Raw genomic sequence first — 26,215 nt, 5'->3', positions numbered from 1 at the left:
CGTAAGATACCGTTGGAAAGGTATTTCAATGTTCTACAACTTTCATCAAGGAAGTTTTCCCAAATTCCAAACACGGTTTGAAATACGGGCCGTAAAGTGAAATACGGTCCGTATTTAACCCTATGATCTCAAAATGTCAAATTCCAGAATGTTCAGAAATTCTTGGTTTCAGTTCACGACTTGGTTTACGGCCCGTAAAGTGAAATACGACCACTGTTCATGGGCGTAAACCACCATATCACAACTGAACAGAAAACATTCAATTCCCACATTCTTTATCTGATTTTCTAAGTTTAGGATCGTGGTCAAAACTTTCGTTAAAGGCACGGGGTGTTACAGCTCAATTGGTAAGAGGCGCTCCTTCGGGGGACAAAGGGCCTGAGGTCACGGTGTGATTTCACTGCCTACAATAGCCAAGTAGTCCATGCGTAAGGGCATGTCATGATATGAGAGGGCAACCCGGCTCGCAGGGGGGTCGGATCCTCGACAAAAAGTCGCCTTTTTTGTGAGGACCCACACCCCTTGCGATGTGATGACCCTTGGGCCCTTGCGCCCCATGAACATACATGCATACATGACATGACATGACATACTCAGGTATTGTATGGGCAGGTGCCAACAAACAATTCGATATACGCTGCAGCGGCTGGTATCGAACCCGTGACCTCCCCCCTTTTGTTCTCCCAAAGGAGACGACTCTCACCAATTGAGCTATACAATACCTGAGTATGTCATGTCATGCCATGTATGCATGTATGTTCATGGGGCGCAAGGGCCCAGGGGTCATCACATCGCAAGGGGTGTGGGTCCTCACAGATTTCAAGATGGAAATCTCGTGGTGATGATATTTTGAATTTCAATTTCAATGTTGGAAATTCAATTTGAGAAAACAAGATAAACAACATTAGTGAACACTATAAAACATAAAAAGTGTCTACATATTACTTAAATGCCTACTTGGCTTGGTGGTCTAGCTATTTGACTATTTTTTTTTACCTCAAGCACTAGGGATCAAACCTTGGTCGAGGGACATGATAAGGGATATTATTTTGTTATTGTATTTTTGAATTATTTTGAACTTCTCGTATTAGATGAATTATTTTTTAATATAATATTTTTATTTGTATATTCGAAATAAAGTAATGCTTTGACTAAATACTAAGACACTTAAATCAAAACCTTATAAAATAAAATAAAACCTAAAGATAACAAGATTCAAACAAACAAAACTTACTTCGGAGCACTTTACAACCCCTAAAATGACGATCAAAACGTTTAGGTATACTTGATGTAATGAGCCGACATTGTTGTCCGTAATAAAAGATATCAAGTTCTATATAAAATATTGATATTTTGGAGTTTTGAAACATGACTAATCTTTGGTCAAAATATGGAAAAAAATGTGAATTTGAAAACTTTAAAATTGTAAAAAAAAAAAAAAAAACCTGTATTGCGCACTAATTTAGTGCGCAAAAAGTGCTTTGGTTACTTTTTTTTAGTGAGGTATTTTGGTGTCTTTTGACACTATTTGAGTTAAAAAAGTTGTGGACTCTAGTAATAAAAGTAACAAAAAATGGACCTCATGATAGTGCTTTTTTTTTAAAAAAAAAAAAAAGGATTGTGGACCTGGTGATGTTATAATGTGCAAGTGGGATTTTGACAGCATATTTGTGTTGTGGATAATTCTTTTTGTTTTTGTGGTCAAAGTTTGAAAGTGCGGGGTTTCCTCACGCGCTTTGAAATAGAATGAATTAGTAAGCTGGCCGAGAACTGGATGATGGTTGACCAAGTGCTTCTGCTTACGCGGCATGTGGATGACTGTGACAGCTGTCCAGATGTAAAGCTCCACCACCCCATGTACAGATGTATGACCTATAAGCCATTGTGGCATAATTAATAATGGATCACAATCAACAAAATAAACAAAACATGAGGGAAGCCTTGACAAAAAAAGACAAATACAAGAACAATAACATACCTTGTAATCGTACGAATGAGGTCTTGAGAAGATAAAGTGTAAACACACCTTATCCCTACTCTTAGAGATAGAGAGACTGTTTCTGATAGGTCAAAAAAAAAAAAATACAAAAATGGAAGCAGCATCAACAACAAAATAATGAGAAGTGAAAATAGTACATAGCATTCGGAAGAAAGAATTGTAGTAACAATGGAATAATGCGATAATTGGAGCAAAAGTGGCAACAAAAATCGAAGAACAAGAAATTATGAAAATAGTGCTAATACTGGCAATAATGTAGGTATAGATATGCTAAGTCAATCCGGCGGGAAAGGGAGAGAACACCCAACTACCAATTAAACCTTCAAACCCTTGTATCAAGTTTATGTCCTCGAATAGCTAAAAAAATAATAATTCAAAAACATCTTTTTTTAATGGATCTAATGGGATTTTTTTAAAATTTTTTGTATCTCATCCAATTGATATAAGTTATGTCACCATAATAAGGATATTCTAAGTATTTAATTAGTTATATATTAACGTCTCAATAAAAATACTTGTATGTAGGAAAAGATTTGGATTCCTCGAGGCAAATGTATTAAAAAGGGGAAATTTACCGGAAGTACTATTACAGTTGGTGGCTAACTTATTTTAAGGAAAAACGTATTAATAGCTTATATATTGTGCGAGGGTAATAGTATTTGCATTACCAATGTAATTAACCAGTTGAACAAGTTAAAAGCTTTATTTTTGAGTTATAGTAAATCTTCTTTATCAGTAATGAAGCCAGAAATTTATGCAAGGAATTCAAAATAAAAACTAGCATTATTTGGTTATTGTACTAGTAAAATTTTTTACTTTATATCAAGGGGATTCAACCTTTTAATTAATTATATACAAGCTACTTTCCAAGACAAGCATCTTGGATGCAACATAAGATTTCAAAGCAGTGAAGACCTTAGAGGAAGCTGGAATAGATCATGAGGAGCAATTTAAAACCTCTAGGGAATTTTCCATTAAACACGTGTACCTGCAGCTAAGAGGGAACTACCATAAGGTCACTTGGAGAAGGTTAACTTGCAACAATCATGGCTCACCTAAGTCTGGATCTTTGTCGTTTATTTGCCACTGAACAAGAGACTGTATACAAGAGACATGTTGAAGAAATGATACATCACTGATCAAGTAACATGTCCTCCCCGTGTGGTAATGAAGATCAATCAGTGGATCATTTATTCTTTAAGTGTGCTTATTCTACTATTGTGTGGAGGAAACTGTTAGCCTGACTTGGATATAGCAGGAGTGCTATGGACTGGACAAGTGAAATGGCATGGATGATTGCACAAGTGAATGGGAAATCTGCACAATCTCAGGTGTTTAGAATGGTTGTAGCTGGTAATGTGTATTTTGTTTGATAAAAAAGGAATAACAGGATATTGCAAAGGAAGCAAAGGGCTCTTGAGGTTCTCATAAGGCAAATCATACAAGATGTGGTGGTGAGGGGGAGTATGCATCCCAAACTTGCTAGCAGACTCAGGCAATTAGACTACTACTCTGTTTAGTTTTTGTTTGTTTGGTTTGATTAAGCAGATTTAGATGTTTGTTGATCTGGATCATGGGACTTTATCCATGCGCCAGTTTTTTATTTTTTATTTTTTATTTCTTGGGAACTCTGTAATAACTCTACTTTGGTTAATAAGATCTTAACTTACCAAAAACAATTATATACAATTAAAATAAATTAATTTTATTCTATTTAAACTATAATTTTTTGAAAAGAAAACAAAAGGAATTCCATTGTATCCCATTGGCTACTCGTAGCTTCACCCTTGCCTTTTATTGTAGATTGTTGCTTCTAAAATTCTCTTAATATCCGTAAAATAGAAGTTAAATTTTCTTTTTTACGTAACTAGAGGGTTTTAGCCGTGTGACAACGAGAACTCACATTCTAAAGCATCGTCCAGCCTTCCTTATAGAGTTTAGATTGTTTTGACGAGTAATATATATAATATATCTTAAAATCAGCTTATTCCTATTCTTTATGCATGGCGCATACAAAAACAATTTGATTGTAAATGATTATGATTCGAACTGTAATATGCAAGTTCAATTTTAATAATATTGCCTCTTGTCGCTGTGTTAAATTAAAGTGACATTCCTTTCTATAACTTTTTTTTTTGTTTGGTAACGGAATTCTTTACTTAATTTGGCACCACGCACGTACTACCACAGATGATGGATCATGTTCTTCCTTTTTATAATCGAATTTATTTTGGAAAGAGGAAGAAAAAGAAATTATTGTTAGTCCCACGTCTGTAAACATTATGATGCTCACTTTTTGAGTTGACGTGCTTTTTCTCTATGTAAAGGATAATTAATTCAAAATCTTTACTTGTTCTCACGTTAATCTAATGATTAGTTCCTAAAACGTTTCAATTTATTTAATTAATCTCAAGAATATAATTTAATGGCTACTCCTTAAAACTTTATTTCTTTGTTAGTGGAGATTAATAAAAGGAACATTGAAGCATATTAAGTGGTGAAGAAAATCCACTCAATAGCCACCACGATTACTTTTTTAAGTTGTGATAAGTACCACTTTGATATATCATTTTCATGTATCTCTTTACATCCGTATTTGATTCGCATGGAGAAATTAAACAAGATATGAAAATGACATGAAGAAATTGTTATAAGATTTTGATTTTTCTTTTCTCCGGTGGCTACAATTCGTGTTCCTAGAAAAATAACTTACAATTTCATTATGATTTCATTCATATTGTCCATAAAAGATGATTTTTGTTTTTGTTCTTTATATCAATTCTTCTATAATAACATCTTAAGTTATGATAGTTTTTGTTTGTACGTCCTTGATTAATATACATTAAATATTAAGATTACACATTAAATTTTTAGTGGTAAATTCATGATAAAAGCATGACATATCCTTTCACTGAGACGTTTTTATTGTTCACTGTATCGATTTCTTATAGCTATTTTTTCCCTTGGCTGCTTTCATGTGGTAATTAGATTGATTAGGAGCCCGTTTGGATTGGCTTATAAGTTGGCTTATAAGCTGTTTTTAGCTTTTTTGAGTGTTTGGCTGGCCAGCTTAAAGTCATTTTATGCTTAAAATAAGCTCAAAAAAATAATTGGACCCATTTGACTTAGTTTATCTAAAGCAGCTTATAAGCTGAAAACAGCTTATAAGCCAAAAAAAATAAGTTGGACTACCCTAACTTATTTTTTTCAGCTTATAAGTTGCAAACAACTTTAAGCTGTAAGCCAATCCAAACGGGCTCTAGTTCTACTTTCACGTGCTTTCAGACTAAAAAGTAATGGACTGAGGTGGCCCAATGTAGGCCTACTCATGAGTGATCCGCAGGAAGAAAGAAGTCATTCATGGAGGGTGTGATGGGTAATGTAATAATGAGAAAATAAGTGATTTTTCCACATAATTTCTGGTATTTGTTAATAAGCAAAAAAATATTTCTCTAAAAATATATAATGACAAATTAAGGAACTTTGGGGGGGGGGGGGGGGGGGGAGGGGGTTGGAGTGAGGTGATATGGATAGGAGAGTGTGTGGAAACCAAACATGACTTTCCTCATCTTGTTACGAAAGTTTGATCAACTAAACATGAAAAAATGCTAAATATCATTTAATGGCTTCCTGAGGACCATGCACACCCCAAAACCCTTTAGATATAAAGGAAAAAATCTTGTACGATTCAGGGATTTTTCAAAGAAAGAAAAAATTCTAAACTTGACATGATTATTAGTTGCACACTTACATTATCCATAGTCTTAATTACCCTCTATGATTTGGCTATTTGATAATCTTTACCCCTGTACACTGATGTGACAAGGAGTATTAGCGTATTGCCAAGTAGGCTCTTTTTTAGCCATTAATTGCCACACAGTTATATACAATAGTTTATTTGTTTCAATTGTGAATTTTTCTTGCTTCAACTTAATATACAATGCAAATTACTCCAACTTATATTTTTGAAATTTCTTCTTTAAATGCAATGACTACTTGTTCCGACTATTTATTTCAGCTATATGTAGTTTTTTCTTTTTCCATGCCAATTTGTTAAAAAGAAAAAGGATTGGCTTGGACTCAATCATTTTAATCAAATAAAATTAGTCTATTCAAAATAATAAAGACCAACCCTGTATTTCTTTTAGAGATGCAACGATTATTTATTTCAACTGTGTATTTTCTCGGACCAAAGTCAATAAGAAAAAATATAGAGTTTCATAATTTTTAGTCAAATAAAAAAAGATTTAACCAAACAACGGGATTGCAACTGTGTACTTCTTTTTATTTTCTGCTTTGATGTAATGATTATTTCTTTAAATTGTTATTTTTTTCTTTTTTCGGGCCAAATATGTATATAAAAAATACTTGGTTGGAAATCTGAATTTTTTTATTTTTTATTTTTGGTAATCTAGAAACCTGAAAGTTATAGTACTACTAGACATAGTTTAAGTATGAAACTAATAAAAATGTGATAGTTTAAGAGTTTTAGCACTTGAAAGTTATAGTTCAGGGTGGTAAATTAGGCATATTTCAACTATGAAACTAATAATAACGAACCCATTAGGAAACACTTGTAGTCTGCAATATCTTTCACTTAAACACTTTAACTAGACTTTGTACCTGTTGAACACTCAAACTACATCGAATTTGTTCCAATTAAACACTTTTTGCTGACATGATATGGTGAGTAATACACTCAAAATCAGCTCATGAGAGATTTGTTCCAATTAGACACTTTTTGCTGACATAATATGGTGAGTGTAATACACTCAAAATCAGCGCATGAGAGGCTTTATTTAGCTAATTTTATTTTATTTTTCCTCTTCTTCTTCCCCAAGTTTAAACTCCTTCAATGGAGGTAAAATTTGATCTCTTCGGTTGCAGTAGTCAAATTTCGAAGAAGATAGGTCATTCCATTGTTAAAAATAACATATTAATGTTGCAAGCTAAATCTTAACTCCTTTTGTTTTAAGGATGGAAAATAAAGGGAAAAGGGTAAAAAATACCCCTCTATTTTGGGAAAAGGGCTAAAAATATCCTCCATTATAAATTTGGGTCAAAAATACCCCTTTCGTCATTAAAGTTTTCAAATATACCCCTGTCTTAACGGAAATTCCCAACATAACCCGATTTCATTTTTAAACCGGCCCCATTTAAATCCGACCCAACTATATAAAGAATCCATATGCGATCAACTTGTTCCCGAGTCCTACATCTAGAGCCACTAGGCACAGGAGCGGATAACCCATATGCGTTTTTTTATTTAGTTGGGTCGGGTTTAAAAATGAAATCGGGTTATGTTGGGGATTTCTTATATTTGAAAACTTTAATGACGGAAGGGGTATTTTTGATCAAAATTTGTAATGGAGATATTTTTAGTCCTTTTCCCAAAATAGAGAGGGATTTTTGACCCTTTTCTCGAAAATAAAATTATGAAAAAGAAAAAAATGGATCTGAGCTCTGTTCAAATTTTTAGTGAAGTCTTGGGCAATGAATTCTCAAATCTATGGCGTTAGCAATCTTTCCATTTTCATTGTACTACTGTTTTCTCCATTTCAAAAAAACCCAAATGGGACAACCTTAAATCTACAAACCAAATCAATTCCAACTCCATTCTTGTAGTCCTTTTGGATTTTCACTACACTAAGCTATCTGAGCTTGTAGAAAAAGCCCATTTACTTCAAACACTTGAAGAAGCTGTTTCTAAGCACAACATTACCATTTCCCCCGCTAAAAATGAGGCCCTTGAACGTGATTTAGACTACGGGGAGAGGGGAAATGAGCAGTGACTCATTGCTTGGAGTTCGTCAGAGCAAATGACATTGATGGTTCGTGGTCCTCTTTTAATTAGTCGTCATGTCACATCACTCGAGTGTATTACACACATTTTGTAATTTTAGCTGATTGTCAAAAAAATATTTAATTGGGACAAATTCAATGTAGCTGAGTCCTCAATAAATACAAGGCTCAATTGATGTGTCTGTGTGAAAGATGTTGTCAACCACAGATGTCTTCCGATGAATTTAACCTAATAAAAAGATAATAGTTTAGGGGGATTTTGATCCATTGTCTCTTTGTTCTTTTGTATATACACCTCAATACATCTTTCCTTCTATTCGTATGATCTACTCCTCAACCATAATGGTAATGTCAAAACTCAAGGCCTATTTATAAGGAAAATAAAAACTCCCTTTGAGCACCCAAAGGATAGCAGCTGCGGGTTGCCATGTCATAAAAAAAAAAAGTTCCCTTTTCTTCCGACACAGTCAAAAAACCATTTTTCTTTCCGTTAGTCGGATTTGGCCCGCAAAGTCCCACATAAAGTTTCGCCAAGCATAATTGAGCAAGCTCAGAAAAAGAAAAAGGGTAGCATTAGATTGGTGACAGCGGTAAAAATAATCAAATTATGGTAGGTCCTCTAAACTCTAACTAGAGTTTAATCGATTAGTACGTTATTCAAACGGTCATATTGATGGATTTTGCAAATTATGACATAAACCAAACACAAAGACAGTTCTCATGCTGAGAAATCTATATTCCAGACAAGACGCAGATGGAATCATTTGCTGCAGAGAAAACCCTTCTAACCTTATCACCACACACACACAAGGAATACATGGATTACAGTAAAAGCATATTTTACTTGAGATGTTTCTCAAACCATCCCAACATGTCTTGATGAGACCCTTGAGCAGATTTTACAGCCACTTCGTCTTCATCATTGTACCTCACAGACCAGCCATGTGCAACCCCGGGAAAAATCTTCACAAATGCGTCAACCTGCACGAAAAAACGCCATAAATGTTCGATTCATTCTCGTACACTACGACAGTGTAATCCAAGTCTTGAAAACCCATGTGGAACCAGTAACTGTTGGTAAACCATGTAGCCATACAACTCGAATACACCGCCTAGTCAATTATTACGACATGCTAAAAGAAGTTACTTCAATGATTGCATTGGCTTAAAGCACTTCTCAAGATATAGAAAGTTATTCATCCTTGAACAAGAGAAGCAATCTAAACTTTGCACCTATAAACTGAGACAAAAATTCTGTTTCGGGTGGACCTCTATGGTTCATGTACAGATAATGTTCCCTATAAGATTAGTAAGCATATAACTCAATAGCTTATTAACAATAAGTCAGAAATTTGGAAGCATCTTGTCCACGAATTGGCACTCTAGCTACCATTCTGCGCTGTGGGATATACAGAGTGCGTCTCTTAGATGTATATCCTATGTATCACCCTTAATTCTGAAACATTTGCATTGAAGGATGCTTGATTGTCCCTCAGCATCCTTTTCCTTTTTTTTCTTCTTTTTGTTTATGTGAGCAAATAACGTCTTCAGTAGTATAATAAAGTAAAATAGTTAATCAAAGTGCTTGCGAAAGTATAAAGAAATTATAAGAGACAACTTTCCCAAAGTAAGCATGTGAGTACAATCGAAAGTTCATAAAGGAGTGAGCTTTTGTGTATTATCTTGTAAAGCAACATAAGCAGGTTATGATCACCAATCGAGAGGCTTTTAAAGTAATGTCTACTGCAATTCGTGAAAAGATTAAGCATCTAAATTTCCTACCTCGGGCTTAGCATTTAAGGCCATCTCGAACTGCTTGACAAGCTCTGGTGGAGATCTTCGATCAATCTCAGCCCCCAATATTGATATTGGAACCTTAACCGCTGAACACAACAACAAATTAGAGAATTATGACTTCAGAAACTAAACGATGAAAATGCTACAGTGTGAAACTTAGCCCTGATACTGCATCAAATTGTGAAATCCTGCTCTAAATTAAGAAGTAGAAAGGAGCTGCATTGACAAACTCAATATTTTTTTTTAAGTATCAAACCAGAGAATTTTTTAAAACTAACCACTCCCCACCCGTCAATCCGCCCAAAAATGAGAGATGCTCGATAAAGCTTTCATACTTTAAAAACATATGTCTGAAGACGGAACCAAAGCCTATATGAAAATTATGCCCGGACATTCCCAGTGTTATGAACTCTTTATATAGATTAACTGAATTCTTTATACACAAACAATAGAAAAATGAGAAGAAAATATAGAAGATCTAGTAACAAAGTTATACCGTGCATATCATCTACGGCCACAAATGAAGGATGCAATAGCACTGCAGCTTGGATATAAGCATATTTTGCTAGTTCCACGACCACCTTAGCTGGAACGAATTTAAAATAGTTATTTAGCAAACCAGAACAATAAAGAAGATATATTCTTCAAGACTGCTGACCAATTTATGCTAAAGGAAGAAATTTTTTTTTGTAACGAGAGCAAGAAGAATCACCTCCCCAACAGAAGCCTGCTGCTCCAATTTTAGTTATACCTTTGCTCTTTATAGCTTCAATAACTGGTTTTGCATCTTCAAACCCTTGATCCTATTGTAACAAGAATACACTTAATGAAAGTGCAAACTTGACTGGTCACCAGACTCCACGAATGAACAAGCCAAAAATTATAAAATCCCCACGAACTCAGCAGAAATAAAACAAACTAGTCCAATTTTGCTACTGCGCGAATAAACAAAATATCCCATTTATCCGGGATGCTTTTAAAACAAAGAGGTAGTGGATTATGGAAAACACAGAATAAGGATTCATTAAAATGAAGTTCACACTTCAAAAGCTGAGACCTCAACTAATATCCAGATGTAGAGGTAGAAAAAAGCCGTAGAAAAAAGCCATAGAAAAGTATTAGAAACACGAACTCACCGGTCCATGATCTTTTATCCATACTTCCAAAGGCCTCTCATCATTAGGTACACGGGGATCACCACGGAGGAAATCAGGGACTACTACATAGAAGCCAGCTGCTGCAACTTTGTCTGCGAGCTTTCTATAAAATGGAAAGCAAGTGATATCAGTTTGGAGAAAATATCTATTTCCATCCAAATAGAGCTTTCTACAAGGTGGAAAGCAAGTGATCCCTGAGGTTTCTTTAAGACTTTATAAACAATTCTGACCGGGAGAAAGGAGAACTTTTATTAAACCAGGCAGAGGGATGAAGGGTAGAAATCATACAGATAGCACCATGCTTAACCCTGAATAAGTAAAGCGTAAATAGAGATTCTTATTCACACAATTCATAACTGCATATTTAAGGGTTCGAATAGATTGATTTGAGAACTTGTTTCAAAGGCTGGTTGCCCCATGGGATAGTTTTCAATCTCTTTCGCTCACCGACCTAATTCTCTGCTTAGTGTGACTCAAACTCTCTTTCTTTCGAAGCTCGTGCACTATTAATGGCCTTTGATGGGTTCAAGCATAACTAAACTCCATAAATCGCTACACCCCTTAGTTGCAGGGAAGAAAGCAGTCGGCTTTCATTATTTTAGTGCTAATCTAATCACAAGCATTCCTATTCTTCTAAAAGGCAAAACTCAATTCTCACCTCAACTTTGGAGCTTCATATCCTGCATATTAACAAAAAAGACAATACTTAGTTATTTGCTTATAGGGGATAGTCTTTCCCTATAACATGTCTTAACTTACCAGATACTTTATGACTGTAGCATGATAAACCGATAGTATTATTTTGTTTTATAAAAAACCAATTACACTTCATCTATCAGTTCATCAATGGTTTTCAAGGAAGATCTTCACAAGTATTTACAAATATAAAAAAACAAGAAGAAAAAGTATATCTCCTATAGGGCTTTTGTCAATTTCAATAAAGTGCGTGACGGGGCATAGGCAAGAACAACCAAACAATTTATGCAAAAAAAAAAAAAAGGAAAGCTTTTAGATAGAGTTCTGGTTCCCAGAGAAACCTGAAACGCGAGTTCCTAGTAAACCAAAAAGCCTCATACAATTCTTGTTGAGTTTAAAGTCCACAAATGCATTAAGTGAGGGACTTTAAAGGTGAAGTATGAATTGGGAAATGGAGGGAAATGAAAGTTTGAAAAACAAACACTTCTCCTACATTGGTGATTGAAAGTGTTATGTGTGTGCTTATATTAAGCAACACATTCTCTAGCTCATAAAGGGTTGAGAAGAGGATCGCCCCTCGCTCCGTCGTCGTCGCTCGGCTAACGATGACCAGCGGTCATCTCCTTCACCGAACAGGCACTTCCACACTTGTTCAGATCAAAATAACAGGCTATAAATTTTCAGAGGCTTCGCCTCATTTTTTACACATTGAAAACGAAAAACTAAAAATATTTTTATTCTCTGAAAACGCAATTTCCTTTCCCCTCATACTGCATTCCTTTCAAAACCAAAAATCAGTAAGTGTCGTGTGATTACTACCATTCGTTGAGTTCGCTAAAATTCTGCAATTTTCATTGCCGGTTGCAGAATAGAATTTCGTTCTATCCTGGGAAGAATTAATCCAAACCTTTGGCAACTGTGAGGGGATTAAATTCTTTAAGGAAACACAGTTTTCTGTAGGCTCGAAATAAACACACTGTTCTTTAGTTTATGTAAACAGATTACAATTTGATTAACAGGAATCACAAACTTAAAGAATTTAGTAATTATACTTCTGTTTCATCTGATATTCTGTTTTGGTTGGAGACTAAAATCCTCGGATTTTCTACTCCAGTAATCTACTCGATTTGAAGATATAAAAACTCCATCGAGATTATTACTTTGTGTGTTCGATTAGAAGAATATAAGAACTTCATCGACATTATTACTTTGTGCGTTCTATTTATTGATTCTGGTTCTGTTTTGTTGTCAAACAGAAAATGGCTGATATCACTGTCGAGAACGCTACTGGTTCTGGTGCAAAGACTGTCGCCTCTTCCAGTCGCACCACAACTGTCCCTGCGATGGCTGCGGCAGAGAAGCCCGGAAAGTTTTCTGGCATAGACTTTAAACGCTGGCAACAGAAAATATTCTTCTATTTAACAACCCTCAGTCTGCAAAAATTTATTACTGAGGAAGTTTCTGTTCTACCAGAAGAGACTCCGGACAACGAGCGTTTCATCGTGACGGAGGCATGGAATCATTCTGATTTTCTATGTAAAAACTATATTCTCAATGGGCTGGATGATGGTCTTTATAATGTCTATAGTGGCTGTAAGACGTCTGGAAAGATTGTAACGCTCAAGAATGTCCTTCATGATAAATGCGGAAGAACTTAGTCTCAACTTCACTACTAGTCAAGAATGGATTTAAATGTGTTTTTGTTTCTGATAAGGTTGTTGTTAGTAAAAACGATATGTGTGTTGGAAAGGGCTACCTCACAGAGGGCCTTTTCAAACTCAATGTAATCTCAGTTGATATGAATAAAATTTCTCCTTCATCTTATTTACTTGAGTCAAATAGTTTATAGCATGCACGTTTGGGACATGTTAATTATAAAACATTGCGAAAAATGATTAACTTGGAAATACTTCCTAAGTTTGAATGCAATAAGTCCAAATGTCAAGTATGTGTTGAATCCAAGTATGCTAAGCATCCTTATAAGTCTATTGAAAGGAATTCCAATCCTTTAGACTTAATTCATACTGACATTTGTGATATGAAGTCAACACCATCACGCGGTGGGAAAAAGTACTTTATAACGTTTATTGACTATAGCACTCGATATTGCTATGTGTATTTACTTAATAGCAAAGATGAAGCTATTAATGCATTTAAACAATACAAAAATGAAGTCGAAACACAACTGAACAAGAAAATCAAAATGATTAGAAGTGATAGGGGTGGAGAATATGAATCTCCCTTTGAAGAAATATGCTTAGAATATGAAATTATTCATCAAACTACTGCCCCATACACCCCACAATCCAATGGAATTGCGGAAAGAAAGAATCGAACATTGAAGGAAATGATGAATGCCTTATTGATAAGTTCTAGTTTATCGCAAAACTTATGGGGCGAAGCTATCCTTACAGCAAGCCGAATACTCAACCGAGTGCCCCATAGCAAAACAAAGTCCATTCCATATGAACAATGGAAAGGTAGAAAGCCTAGCTTAAAATATTTCAAAGTGTGGGGGTGTTTAGCCAAGGTGCAAGTTCCTAAACCCAAAAGGGTAAAAATTGGACCAAAAACCATTGATTGTGTTTTTATAGGATACGCTACTAATAGTAAAGCATATCGTTTTCTGGTTCATAAATCAAAAAATCCCGACATTCATGTTAATACGGTAATGGAATCTGATAATGCTGAATTTTTTGAGAATATTTATCCGTATAAAATAGAATGTGAGTCGTCTGGTGAAAGACCTAAACGACCTCGGGAAGAAACAAAGGAAAATATGCCTAACGAAGAGAATCCAAGACGTAGCAAACGTCAAAGAACATCGACTTCCTTTGGTCCAGACTTTTTGACATTCTTAGTAGAGAATGAGCCTCAAACTTTCAAGGAAGCAATGTCTTCCTCCGAAGCACAATATTGGAAAGAGGCAATCAATAGTGAAATAGAATCCATATTAAACAATCATACTTGGGAATTAGTTGATCTTCCTCCGGGAAACAAACCTTTAGGCTCCAAATGGATTTTCAAGAAGAAAATGAAAGATGATGACACTATTGATAAATATAGGGCAAGACTCGTTGTCAAAGGATTTAGACAACGAGAATGTCTTGATTATTTTGATACATACTCACCGGTAACAAGGATAACATCCATTCGAGTGTTGATAGCATTGGCTGCGGTGTACGGACTCCATATCCATCAAATGGACGTGAAAACAACCTTCTTGAATGGAGAGTTAGAGGAAGAAATCTATATGGATCAACCCGAAGGGTTCATAACTCCCGGAAAAGAGAAGAAGGTGTGTTGACTTGTTAAGTCACTTTATGGACTTAAGCAAGCACCCAAACAATGGCATGCAAAATTTGACCAAACAATGTTGGCAAATGGATTTAAAATCAATGAATGTGATAAATGTGTTTACGTTAAGAACGTTCCAAATCACTTAGTCATTGTTTGCCTGTATGTTGATGATATGTTGATAATGAGCAAAGACATTGCCGACATAAATGCTACTAAGCGTATGCTTGCTGGTAAGTTTGATATGAAAGACTTAGGAGTTGCTGATTTAATTCTAGGAATTAAGATCCATAGAACTCCACAAGGTCTAGCATTGTCACAAACTCACTATGTTAAGATGGTAGTTGAAAAATTCAAGTATCTGGAGTTTAACGTTGCAAAGACTCCGATTGATGTGAACCTTGTTCTTACAAAAAACCAAGGTCAAAGCAAGTCTCAGTTAGACTATGCTCGAGTGTTGGGAAGTTTGATGTACATTATGAATTGTACACGACCAGATATAGCTTGTGCAATAAGTAAACTGAGTCGTTACACAAGTAATCCTGACCAAACTCATTGGATGGCAATGAAAAGAGTTTTGGGGTATTTACAATACACCCAAGACTATGCTTTGCACTATAATAAATATCCTGCGGTAATTGAAGGATATAGTGATGCAAATTGGATCACCGGATCATCTGAAGTTAAATCCACAAGCGGATAAGTTTTCACCATTGGAGGAGGAGCAGTGTCTTGGAAATCATCTAAGCAGACATGTATCGCTCGCTCTACAATGGAGTCAAAGTTTATAGCTTTGGATAAAGCTGGAGAGGAAGCTGAATGGCTACGAAATTTCTTGGAAGAGATTCCGTTTTGGCCTAAACCAGTGGCGCCTATATGCATACATTGTGATAATCAAGTTGCAATAGGAAGGGCTGGAAGCGTCATGTATAACGGAAAATCTCGTCACATACGACGAAGACATAATACCGTTAGACAATTACTCTCTAGTGGAATTATCACAATTGACTATGTAAAGTCAAAGGATAATGTGTCGGATCCACTTACAAAAGGCCTAACTAGAGAGGCGGTTGATAAATCATCAAAGAGAATGGGATTATGGCCAAGAACAAGTCATAATAATAGCAACTCCACCTAGCTGACTGGAAATCCCAAGATCTAGGTTCAAGGAGATCAAACAAAGTTATGAATAACGGTTCAACATTGTTGTCAAACTCAATCCATTCTTATGATAAGACAATGTTCGGGAACAAGGATAAAGCGCAAAGGCTTTTTAATGGTTTCTAAGTTTGATACGAAGTATATCAAATTGTGTATCTACAGGATGACACGATTCGGAATCACCTATGTGAGCGTGAAGTGGAAGCCGCTTCAACGAGAATTCGAGTAAGGCCAGTTCTCCACATACTCATGAAACCAGGCGGTGTTCAAGGCTGAAACGAACACAACAATGAGAGCCAAGAACGGTTAAGGGTTAAGTGTGTGACATATGTTGTCTAGATATACATTAAAGATCAACGGTTCAAAGATATCAAATCTACCGATTGATCGAGTATATCCAATGTATGTTCACTACGGAAAGTTCAAAGGGAAACCTACTTACCCAGATGCGGTTAATACTTACCTGTAATCACACAAGTTTTTTTTGTAGGCATGTTGCATATATAGCCATTCCCCATTCATGTGGGGTATTGTTGAGTTTAAAGTCCACAAATGCATTAAGTGAGGGACTTTAAAGGTGAAGTATGAATTGGGAAATGGAGGGAAACAAAAGTGGAGGGAAATGAAAGTTTGAAAAATAACCTTTCAAGTGAACACTTCTCCCACATTGGTGGTTAAAAGTGTTATGTGTGTACTTATATTAAGCAACACATTCTCTAGCTCATAAAAGGTTGAGAAGAGAATCACCCCTCGCGCCGTCGTCGTCGCTCGGCTCGGCTTGACTTCGGATTTGGATTTGGATTTGGATTTGGTCAAATGATCTGATTGATTGATAATCTTTGTGGACCAAATTTATTTTATTTCCATTTTCGTTACTTAATAATTCCAATCCGGATATTAATTAATTCACGCAAAATTTAACGTAATTAATTAAATTCGCGGAATTATTTTTCCTTTCCAACGGAATTAATTCCCAATGGACATAACGATGACTAACGGTCATCTCCTTCACCGAACAGGCACTTCCACACCTGTTCAGATCAAAATAACAGACTATAAATTTTCAGAGGCTTCGCCTCATTTTTTACACACTGAAAACGAAAAACTGAAAACATTTTTGTTCTCTGAAAAACGCAATTTCCTTTCCCCTCATACTGCATTCCTTTCAAAACCAAAAATCAGTAAGTGTCGTGTGATTACTACCATTCATTGAGTTCGCTGAAATTCAGCAATTTTCATTGCCGGTATTGCAGAATAGAATTTCGTTCTATCCTGGGAAGAATTAATCCAAACATTTGGCAACTGTGAGGGGATTAAATTCTTTAACGAAACACAGTTTTCTGTGGGCTCGAAATAAACACACTGTTCTTTATTTTTTGTAAACAGATTACAATTTGATTAACAGGAATCACAATTCTTTCATGGTGATTGCTCACAGGTATATTTACCTAACCAGTGGTTCTAATATATAGACAAGCACTATGATACAAGAAATGAATATAGAAAGCTAAAAAGAAAACATACCAAAAACATCAGAAACAAGGAGGACAGCACGGGGGGAATCAGCAGAGCCAGAAATATAGGAGTTGAAGCCTCCAAGTTGTTGGACATGTCCAGCTTCTCCGCCACAACCACAACTCAGGTTTGGTGGGTTTTCACAACACTCTGGACCTGACATAATATTCTTGCAGATTACACAGAGTAAAACAAGTTAAGATATTTAAAACTGAAGCTCTACAACTTTGACAGAGAATGCTCTTTTGCACAATTTTGTCTCACTTATATACAAGGTGTGTCACAAAGATAAATCTAGCAAGGGCGCAAGAGTTCAAATTTATTGCTCAACTGTGTGAAATGATTCAGATTTATATTTCGTTGGTAGTTGAATTTAAATGTGTCATTACCGTTACCAAAATAGATTAAAGGCTTAAGCTATATTGTCAGGATATTTCATTTAGATACTCATAGATTTGAACCTCTCAACTCTTAATAAAGTGTTCTAATTAGATATTTTCATTTCCAATTTTGAAAATTAACTTTTTATTTGGTTTCATTTGTCTATTAGGTAAGTTAACTATATAAAATATATTATATTATTTAATTATACGCATTCGCTTCAATAACAGTAACATTTTCTACTTGAGGTTTCATATTATTAATGGAGATAACATGTTTTATATGTTAACGAATGAAACCACAACAAAAAATCAAAATTTTAACCGAAATATATCTAATTAGAACACTTTATTAGGGTTAGAGGTGTTTAATTGAAACTGAGTTTAATTAGTTTAATTGTATATATGAAATATCCTGCCATAAGCCTTTAATCTATTTTGATAACGGGAATGGTTAAATTAACGTCAACTCTCACGTCAGATTTCTATTTCCTTTAATTTTGCTCGTAATTGTTTTATTTGACCTTGGCTTCTTATTAGCCAGGAAATTTGGTTCTTCTCTAATTCTTTTAATCTTGTCTCCGTTTAAATCCTTTATTCTTCTTATATGAGTGTAAAGGGGCATCTCTACCCCATTCTCAAATAATTTATTTATTCTTAATTTTGTTCGTTTTTTATTAAAAAAGATTGTATTATTTTTGTCTGAATACACATAATCTTTGGTTTTTGAATAATAAATGAATGTTAACTCAACTCTGCTAAACTGAATTAGGTTCATAAGAAACGACAAGGAGAAACTGTATAATACTCAAAGGTGTTCTTAATTTTAATTTTAATGCATGACCCATGCCCCTCCAGTGCCTAAACTTAGAAGTGCACGTTGACCATTATAATTGTTGAAATATGGCTTGAATTTTAAATAGGTATTGAATATTTTTCTTTACTACTACTCGTTCCATCCATGTTTTACATCTCCTGTATTGACTTGACACATTCCTTAAGGAGCAATAAATAGAATGATAATTTTAATATATCACTCATAATTATTACTAAGTCATCTAATGGTTGAAATCAATCAAATATACTTTAAAAGTTGTGTAACCATAAAAAATTTCTTGAAGTTCCAACTCAATAATTAATAATAAGAGTAAAAAAAAGTATGATAAATTATCTCTTGATCTTCAAAACTGGACAAATAAATGTGGACATCTAATTTTAGTATACACGATAAATAAAAATAGATGGAAAAAGTATTAATTTGCGATGATAATATATAAATTATATAGATTTAAATTTCTAAAAGACATGATGCACGTACGACGCTTGTTTTTTCCTTATTGACTAGTTTGTTGGACAAGAAGAAAGTTGGGGTAGCTCGATGCACCGTCTTATTTGCCAAAATTAATTATTTAATGTTAGAGATAAGGTGAAGCAAGCAAATATAGTTACTAGCGAAATAATGATAATTATCATCAAGAAGCCAATAATATAGTCTTCTTAAGAAGCCCCTTGATCCCTCCTCGATCTGCTTTGATGTATCACGTATACGTAAGGAGTTCTAAATTATATGCATCGAATACGAATAGTGAGAAAAATATTTACACATTGAGATCACTTTAATATATTTAAGTTATATGCTTGATATAGTGTACTTTTCTTTTAAAAAAAATTGTATTTTAACATGTTGTATTTTTTCATGTTATTTATTTTATAGTCCATTGCTACGTAGTTATGACTTAGAGCCTGATAATCTCTAAAAAATAAAAATAAAAATACACAATCGTCGGTCAGCGTTTATTAGTTAAACTTCAATGGAATCGCATCGCAATATTACTCGCTCCGTTTTAGTTTACCTGACATATTTCTCATTCAAAAAAACATTTGGAACCATTTAACTCTAATTAAACTTCGCATTTTACACTTAATAACAAGTTCTTTTTTCGGTACAATAACAAGTTCTTATGACCACACAAATGAAATGACATGTTTAAGACCACAAATTTTACAAGTCCTATAGCCACACAAATGTAATGGCATATTTAAGATCACAAGTTACAATAATCTTCTTTTAATTTCCTTCGAAATTTCTTGTCAGATCAAATTACATTACATAAATTATAACAAAAGGAGTATTTAATTAATCGATAAAATGATAACTAACCTGCTCACTTATTAAACTATATATATATATAATGGTAATGTAAACTATTTTTATGTTGTTATAGTTAAGTACATACATACACACATATTTCTAGTTATTTGCTTCCGTGTAACTAGAGAAAAGCAATGATATGTTCCTACCACCTTAGCACAAAAAAAAAAAAAAAAACAAAGAGTTCCTACCAGACAAGGATAGATAAAAAGTGTGGGGCAGATGGGCTGTAGAGAGTGAAAGGAAAACTTTACACTTGCTTTTTCATTCTTAAGCATATTATAATCAAAGATGGACACCTAGGTTTCGTGGGGAAGGAGGAACTAGGAGGATAGAAAAATAAAAAAGTATATCCAAAAGTAAGAAAATTAAAATAAAAAATAAAAAAAATGAAGAAAGTATTTGGTCCAAGAAGGTGAAGGTGAAGGTGAGAGGACAACAAAAGAAATTGTAAGATTTACTCTTGCATGGACACATAAATGAGTCCAAGAGAGCTTTTCAGCTTTCTTTTGTTATTTTTTTTTCCTCTTTTCTCTATGTTGCTCGCACACGAGACAAAGAAAGGGATTTTTTCAACTTGTTCATCTTTGCTCACTTTCCTTATTTTCTAAATGGTTGAGCTTGTTCAATCAAGTAACTAATGCTATAGTTATGTTCTTTCCTTGTTCAAGAGAAAGTGATGTCTTTCTTTTAGTTACTTGTCCAAACAAAGGAAATTAACCTCTTGATCGATCGATAAATTGGATAAGTACAAAGTTGATTATAGTCTGAGATCATCAGTCCAAGATCACTAATTAAGGCAGAGCAACTTAAGAAATATTCGGGAAAGACAGGTTTAAGAATTTTAATTTTGAGTAATGATGTTGAACATTTAAGAATATAGTCTCAATTAATTAATGAGATTGTTGAATAAAGGACACCTTGTACGTAATGATAAAGAAAGCAGTAAATATTGAGGGAGAACATCTTCTGGTTAAGTCATATTATAGTGCTATAGACAAGGTTTTGATATATCCAATTCATTCAAATTGTCAGTGTTCTTGTAGCTATCGTGCATTATGATTCTTCAGGTTTAACTTGTCAATGTTGTAGGGTTCCAACTTCTAAGTAAAATTACTGTTCAATTAATTAAAAGTAGACATGCTCTTTTGAAAAGTTTTTTCAAAAGATCTTTATTGCGTGAATGTTGAATTTCTAATCTCGCAAAAGAGGATGTGATACGAACCGAGGAGATAGAATGCAATTGAAACAAATCCAAGGAACATATTACCTACTCTTAACAAGCAAAGTGACCCCCTTTATTCTAAATTAACGAATCTCCATTTCTCCTACATGCTGTTTCCCATGTTTGGCTCTTCAGCAAAGTGGTCCATTTTTCCTACATGTTGTTTCCCATGTTTGGCTCTTTCTCTAAGGGCTGTTGCGTAACAAGCACATAATGTTCACAGAACGCCCTTACATTTTTAGACATAAAAGGGGGTTTGGAAGAAATAAGCATCATAAGCTAAAACCATAATCATAATTCATCAGCATCTTTATAACAGGTTAATATTGCATATCACCAAATGCAGCGTACTTATTGTGACATAATCTTAACTTCCCTTGAGGAATTATGACAATCTCCTTTCTGAAAAATGACGTTCCAATTTAGTACTAACTTTTTCACTTGATGAACTTAGTAAACCAGTTTAACATATCTGAGTGAGCCGCTTCTGCAGATTTTACAGCCGATTCATCCTCAATGTTGTATCGAACTGTCCATCCATGTTCAACCCCTGGGAATATCTTCACAAAGCTTTCAATCTGCAAACAAGTGTCAGTTATTAGTCCCCCTTTTAAAACAGAATTATCGTCTTAATAATTCATCTTTTTCTTAGTAATCATCCTCAAGAAAAATATTAAACTTGCATGTCCAGGTTTTGATACAGAACTATACGAAAAGGGCAATTCTAATTACTAATTGTCCTATTATTCCATCCCTTTTTGTTATAGTTTCTTCCTTATAATGATCTTCTTCTGACCATATAATAAACCTGAATGCTTAAAAGACACCACTTACCTCAGATTTTGCAGATAAAGCTTCGTCTAGTAGCTTCGTCTAGTAGCTTCGCTTGGTCAGGCGGGAAAATATGGTCGTTTTCTGCTGCTAGTATTGCAATTGGAACTTTTACCTCTGGAAAATACAAGATTATCAGCTCGAAAAATTACGAAACTAGAGCATAAAATTACTTGTTCTTGTACCATGCAGGACAAGATGGAAAATTAATCTAAGCATGTACCATTTATCTCATCAACTGTAATAGGACCAGGATGTAAGATAATTGCAGCCCCAATAGTACTCTCATATTTTGCCAATTTAGAGACTACCAGTCCTGATGATGAAGCAAAATAAGGAGTCCATGAATCTCTCTTTAATTAAAGAAAAGCCAAATGATTATAGAAACAAGAAAATGTATTATAGTTCAGAATAGAAAGAAGTGAGAGACAAAATTCTTTCACCTCCCCAGCAAAAGCCTGCTGCCCCTATGGCAGAAACACCTTTACTCTTCAAATGTTCAACCACTGCTTTACCATCTTCACATCCTTTGTCCTAAAAGATGTAAGAACTAACTCAATGACTAATACTCTTAAAAAAGAAACTTCACTTACACAAGAGCTATTTATCTCCTAGAGATATTTCTACTATTCATTCATCAATATTCCCATTTCCAAGAAGTTAATAGTTTCAAATTTCAAGTGTTGCAGCCACTCATATTCTATGGAATTAGAAAGTTCACAACAAGGCTGGGTACTAACCGTGCCATGATCTTTCAACCAAGTCTGTATGTCATGTTTCTCGCGATCTAGAGGTTCACCATAGAAAAAATCAGGAACAACCACCAAGTACCCAGCAGCTGCAACTTTATCTGCCAGCTTCCTGAATTACCCAAACAAAGCACACCCAAATATATTGAAACTCATTGCCCATGGACAAAGAAAAATCGTTTCAATATAAAAAACAACAAAAGCTAGACCAAATATATAATAACGGATTTGAAATTGTAACCGAACATCGCCCGTTCGGTACCCGACTCATAAGTGGAAAGTTTCTCCGGCCTTTTGCTAATCGAGGAAATGAAAAATGCCAAAATAGGAACAAGGATGGATATTGAGGTATCATGAGGCTTTATGGAAGTCCAACATTTCTTTATCTTTAGGATTAATACTAATTGATAGAAAATGAAGTGTTAGAATATCCTACACTAGTCCCTCCTAAGTTGTGTCAGGATTTCAAAAAAGGTTTAAATTGTCCTCAGCTACTCCACCTATTGCCTCAAGATTTGACCTCAAGTTCTTGGGTTTGGATGCTCAGGTTCTTTCACATGAAAATCTTTAAAGAAAAAAAAAAAAAAAAGGAAGAGTACTACACATAATAGTCATCAAATCTCAGCCAGGAAACTCTATATTTACCGCAAATTTGGAGCTTCATATCCTGTAAAAACCAATTATATAAATAAGAAATGATAGCTGGTAAACCTAGAAGTTACCATCTCTATGTTACTATAATATGTGGAGATGAGTTATTATTACTAGTTTTAAGCTATTGATGATAAAAAACAATCAAGACTTTCAAACTGGTTGAAAACAACTGTAAAATTTACTATACTACTATATCAAGAAAGTTTATGTTTACCAAATACATCAGAAATGAGAAGAATGGCAAGCTTGGAATCAACAGATCCAGTAACATAACTGCTAAGTCCTCCAATATCTTGTAAATTCCCAGCTCCACAAGTTGAGTTGAGGGTTGGTGGATTCTTGATACATTGTGGTCCTGACATTCTCACTCCTCTCTTGCTAAAAAAGTTATGGTTCTTTGCAGATTAGCGGAAATATTAAAGTTGCAGATTGGAGCAACACATATATAATTAATATTAGTTGAACTTTCAAAGGCATTTGTTTCTAGTGGTGAGGGACTACGTCACCACTTACGTTTATATCATAGCTAAAACATGATACTCCTCCGTCCATTTTTACTTGTCTTCTATACTGACAACATATATGTTCATTTTTTTACTTATACAATTTAGGGCCTGTTTGCAAAGCCACCTGGTAATTGGAATTGGTGTTATTACTATCTTAGGGCCTGTTTGGAAAGTCACCCAGGTAATTGGAATTGAGTGTAATTGGGTGTAATTACACAGTTTGGCCTGTTTGTTTGACCAGGTAATTACACAGTTAGGTGGGAATTGAGTGTAATTGACAGGGTGTAATTACACTCTCCAATTCTCAAGGGGGGGGGGGGGGGGGGGCTGAGAATTGGGTGTAATTACACCCTGTAATTACAGAGTTATTTTTTAGTTTATTTCTTTTTTTCTTTTTTTTTATTTATTTTCTTTTTTATTTTATTTTAATTTCTTTGCTTTTCTAATTTATTTTTTTATTTCTATTAATTAATTTATTTTTTATTTTTACTTTTTAATTATTTTTATTTTTTAAAATATATTTTTCTTTTTATATTATTTATATTTCATTTCCTTTCTTCTCATTTCCAACCTTTACTTCTTGTGGTTCCATGTAATTGCTCGTATTTTTTTATTTTATTTTATTTTATTCATTTCGCATAACAGTATTATTATTCTAATTTTTGAAACTACATCTCTTAATATTAGAAAGAATGAGTCATTAACAAACTTGACATATAATGAGTGACGTTATTAAAGTATAATTTCGTTGTGAATGTGGTTATAGACTTATATTTTCCCTTTCTTTTGAATTATAGGAGTATTTACTTATGTTACGTTGAAACTTACTTATGTAATGTTGGAATTTGACATAAGAGTATTATGTTAAAAAAAATTCTTTTGGATTTTGAATTTAGGTTATATTTTTTACTTTAATTTATTTGTTTTAATACTATTGACTTGTTACTTCACATTACTTGTTGTTTATTTTTCACTTATAATTGATAGAATTTTTGTTAAACATTTGAATAATATTGTAGCATTACATTTATAAATATTCTTTTTTTTTCTCAAACATCAAATCCCATGATGTTCTCACAAAAAAAGTATTTATAATCAATTAAAATAAAAATATTATTAATTTGAAATTATATATCAACTATTTTTTACAATATTACTTACAAATATATGATTATTAATTAACATATTTTCAAGAAATAATGTGTTATTAAATAGTTAATTTAACATCATGTATAAAGGCACATATTTTTTAAATATTAATTTTAAATTTTTATAGTGAAGTTTTATTTTAAAATTAAATTAACTGTGTAATTACACTTGTGCAGCCAAACAGCACGCTTGTAATTACACTGTAATTACATTATAACAAACAAACAGGTCATTGTAATTACAATACTGTGTAATTACTAGGCTGTGTAATTACTAGGGTAGTAATTACACCAATTCCAATTACCAGGTGGCTTTCCAAACAGACCCTTAATAATTACACAGCAATATATAATTACAATGACCTATTTGTTTGTCATAACGTAATTACAGTGTAATTATAAGCGTGTTGTTTGGTTGCATAAGTGTAATTACACAGTTAGTTTAATTTAAAAATAAAATTTAATTAGAAAAAAATTAAAATTAGTATATAAAAATATTTGCCTTTATAAATGATATTAAATTAGTTATTTAATAACACATTGTTTCTTTAATATATTAATTAATAATCATATATTTGTAACTGATATTGTAAAAAATAATTGATATATATTTTTCAAATTAATAATATTTAATTTTAATTAATTATAAAACTTAAAAGAAGACACTTTTTGTGAGAACGCCATGGATTGGATGTTTGACAAAAAAATAATATTTATAAATATAATGCCATAACATTATTCAAATGGTTGACACAAAAAACCATCAACTGTAAGTGAAAAATAAACAACATGCAATGTGAAATAACAAGCCAGTAGCACTAAAGCAAATAACTTAAAATTGAAAATATAACCTAAATTCAAAATCCAAAAGAAAAAGTTTAACATAATACTCTTACATCAAATTCTAACATTACATAAGTAAGTTCCAACGTAACTAACCTCTTTCACAACGAAATTCTACTTTAATAACGCCATTCGTTATATGTCAAGTTTGTTAATGACTCATTCTTTTCAATATTAAGAGGTGTAGTTTCAAAAATTAGAATAATAACACGGTTATGCTAAATGCAGAAATAAAAAAATAAATAAAAATACGAGCAATTATATGGAACCACAAGAAGTAAAGGTTGGGAATGAGAAGAAAGG

The 26,215-nt window shown here is 33.7% G+C and overlaps 1 protein-coding gene, 1 long non-coding RNA gene and 1 pseudogene across 2 annotated transcripts; all 3 read right to left on the bottom strand.

The window, feature by feature from the left end:
• Nucleotides 1-1,609: 1,609 nt before the first annotated feature.
• LOC132599858 (uncharacterized) lies at nucleotides 1,610-3,946 on the bottom strand. Its single transcript, XR_009567048.1, has 3 exons — nucleotides 2,988-3,946; nucleotides 1,979-2,060; nucleotides 1,610-1,872 (listed from the first exon to the last, which is right to left on the bottom strand). It is a non-coding gene; the product is annotated as an uncharacterized LOC132599858 (long non-coding RNA).
• A 4,433-nt stretch (nucleotides 3,947-8,379) lies between these two features.
• Nucleotides 8,380-17,759, bottom strand: LOC132645013 (endo-1,3;1,4-beta-D-glucanase-like). The gene is made up of 7 exons (XM_060361743.1): nucleotides 17,434-17,759; nucleotides 11,414-11,435; nucleotides 10,735-10,858; nucleotides 10,311-10,401; nucleotides 10,095-10,184; nucleotides 9,584-9,684; nucleotides 8,380-8,782 (listed from the first exon to the last, which is right to left on the bottom strand). Exons 1-7 carry the CDS (start codon nucleotides 17,585-17,587, stop codon nucleotides 8,642-8,644), a joined length of 723 nt encoding a protein of 240 aa, XP_060217726.1. The 5' UTR covers nucleotides 17,588-17,759; the 3' UTR covers nucleotides 8,380-8,641.
• A 3,677-nt stretch (nucleotides 17,760-21,436) lies between these two features.
• LOC132645012 (endo-1,3;1,4-beta-D-glucanase-like) lies at nucleotides 21,437-23,850 on the bottom strand (annotated as a pseudogene).
• Between the last annotated feature and the right edge of the window lie 2,365 nt (nucleotides 23,851-26,215).

The sequence above is a fragment of the Lycium barbarum genome, chromosome 6 (assembly GCF_019175385.1).
Source record: "Lycium barbarum isolate Lr01 chromosome 6, ASM1917538v2, whole genome shotgun sequence".
Taxonomy (NCBI): domain Eukaryota; kingdom Viridiplantae; phylum Streptophyta; class Magnoliopsida; order Solanales; family Solanaceae; genus Lycium; species Lycium barbarum.
This window is presented reverse-complemented; position numbering and strand designations above follow the sequence as displayed.

Bases quoted from the DNA above. Each gene is read 5' to 3' on its own strand.
- LOC132645013 (XM_060361743.1), bottom strand. From the start codon at position 17,587: ATGTCAGGTCCAGAGTGTTGTGAAAACCCACCAAACCTGAGTTGTGGT. The intron at 11,436-17,433 runs GTATGTTTTCTT...GTTAATATGCAG, and splicing joins CCTTGTTTCTGATGTTTTTG to GATATGAAGCTCCAAAGTTG. The intron at 10,402-10,734 runs GTGAGTTCGTGT...TTGTTACAATAG, and splicing joins GGATAAAAGATCATGGACCG to GATCAAGGGTTTGAAGATGC.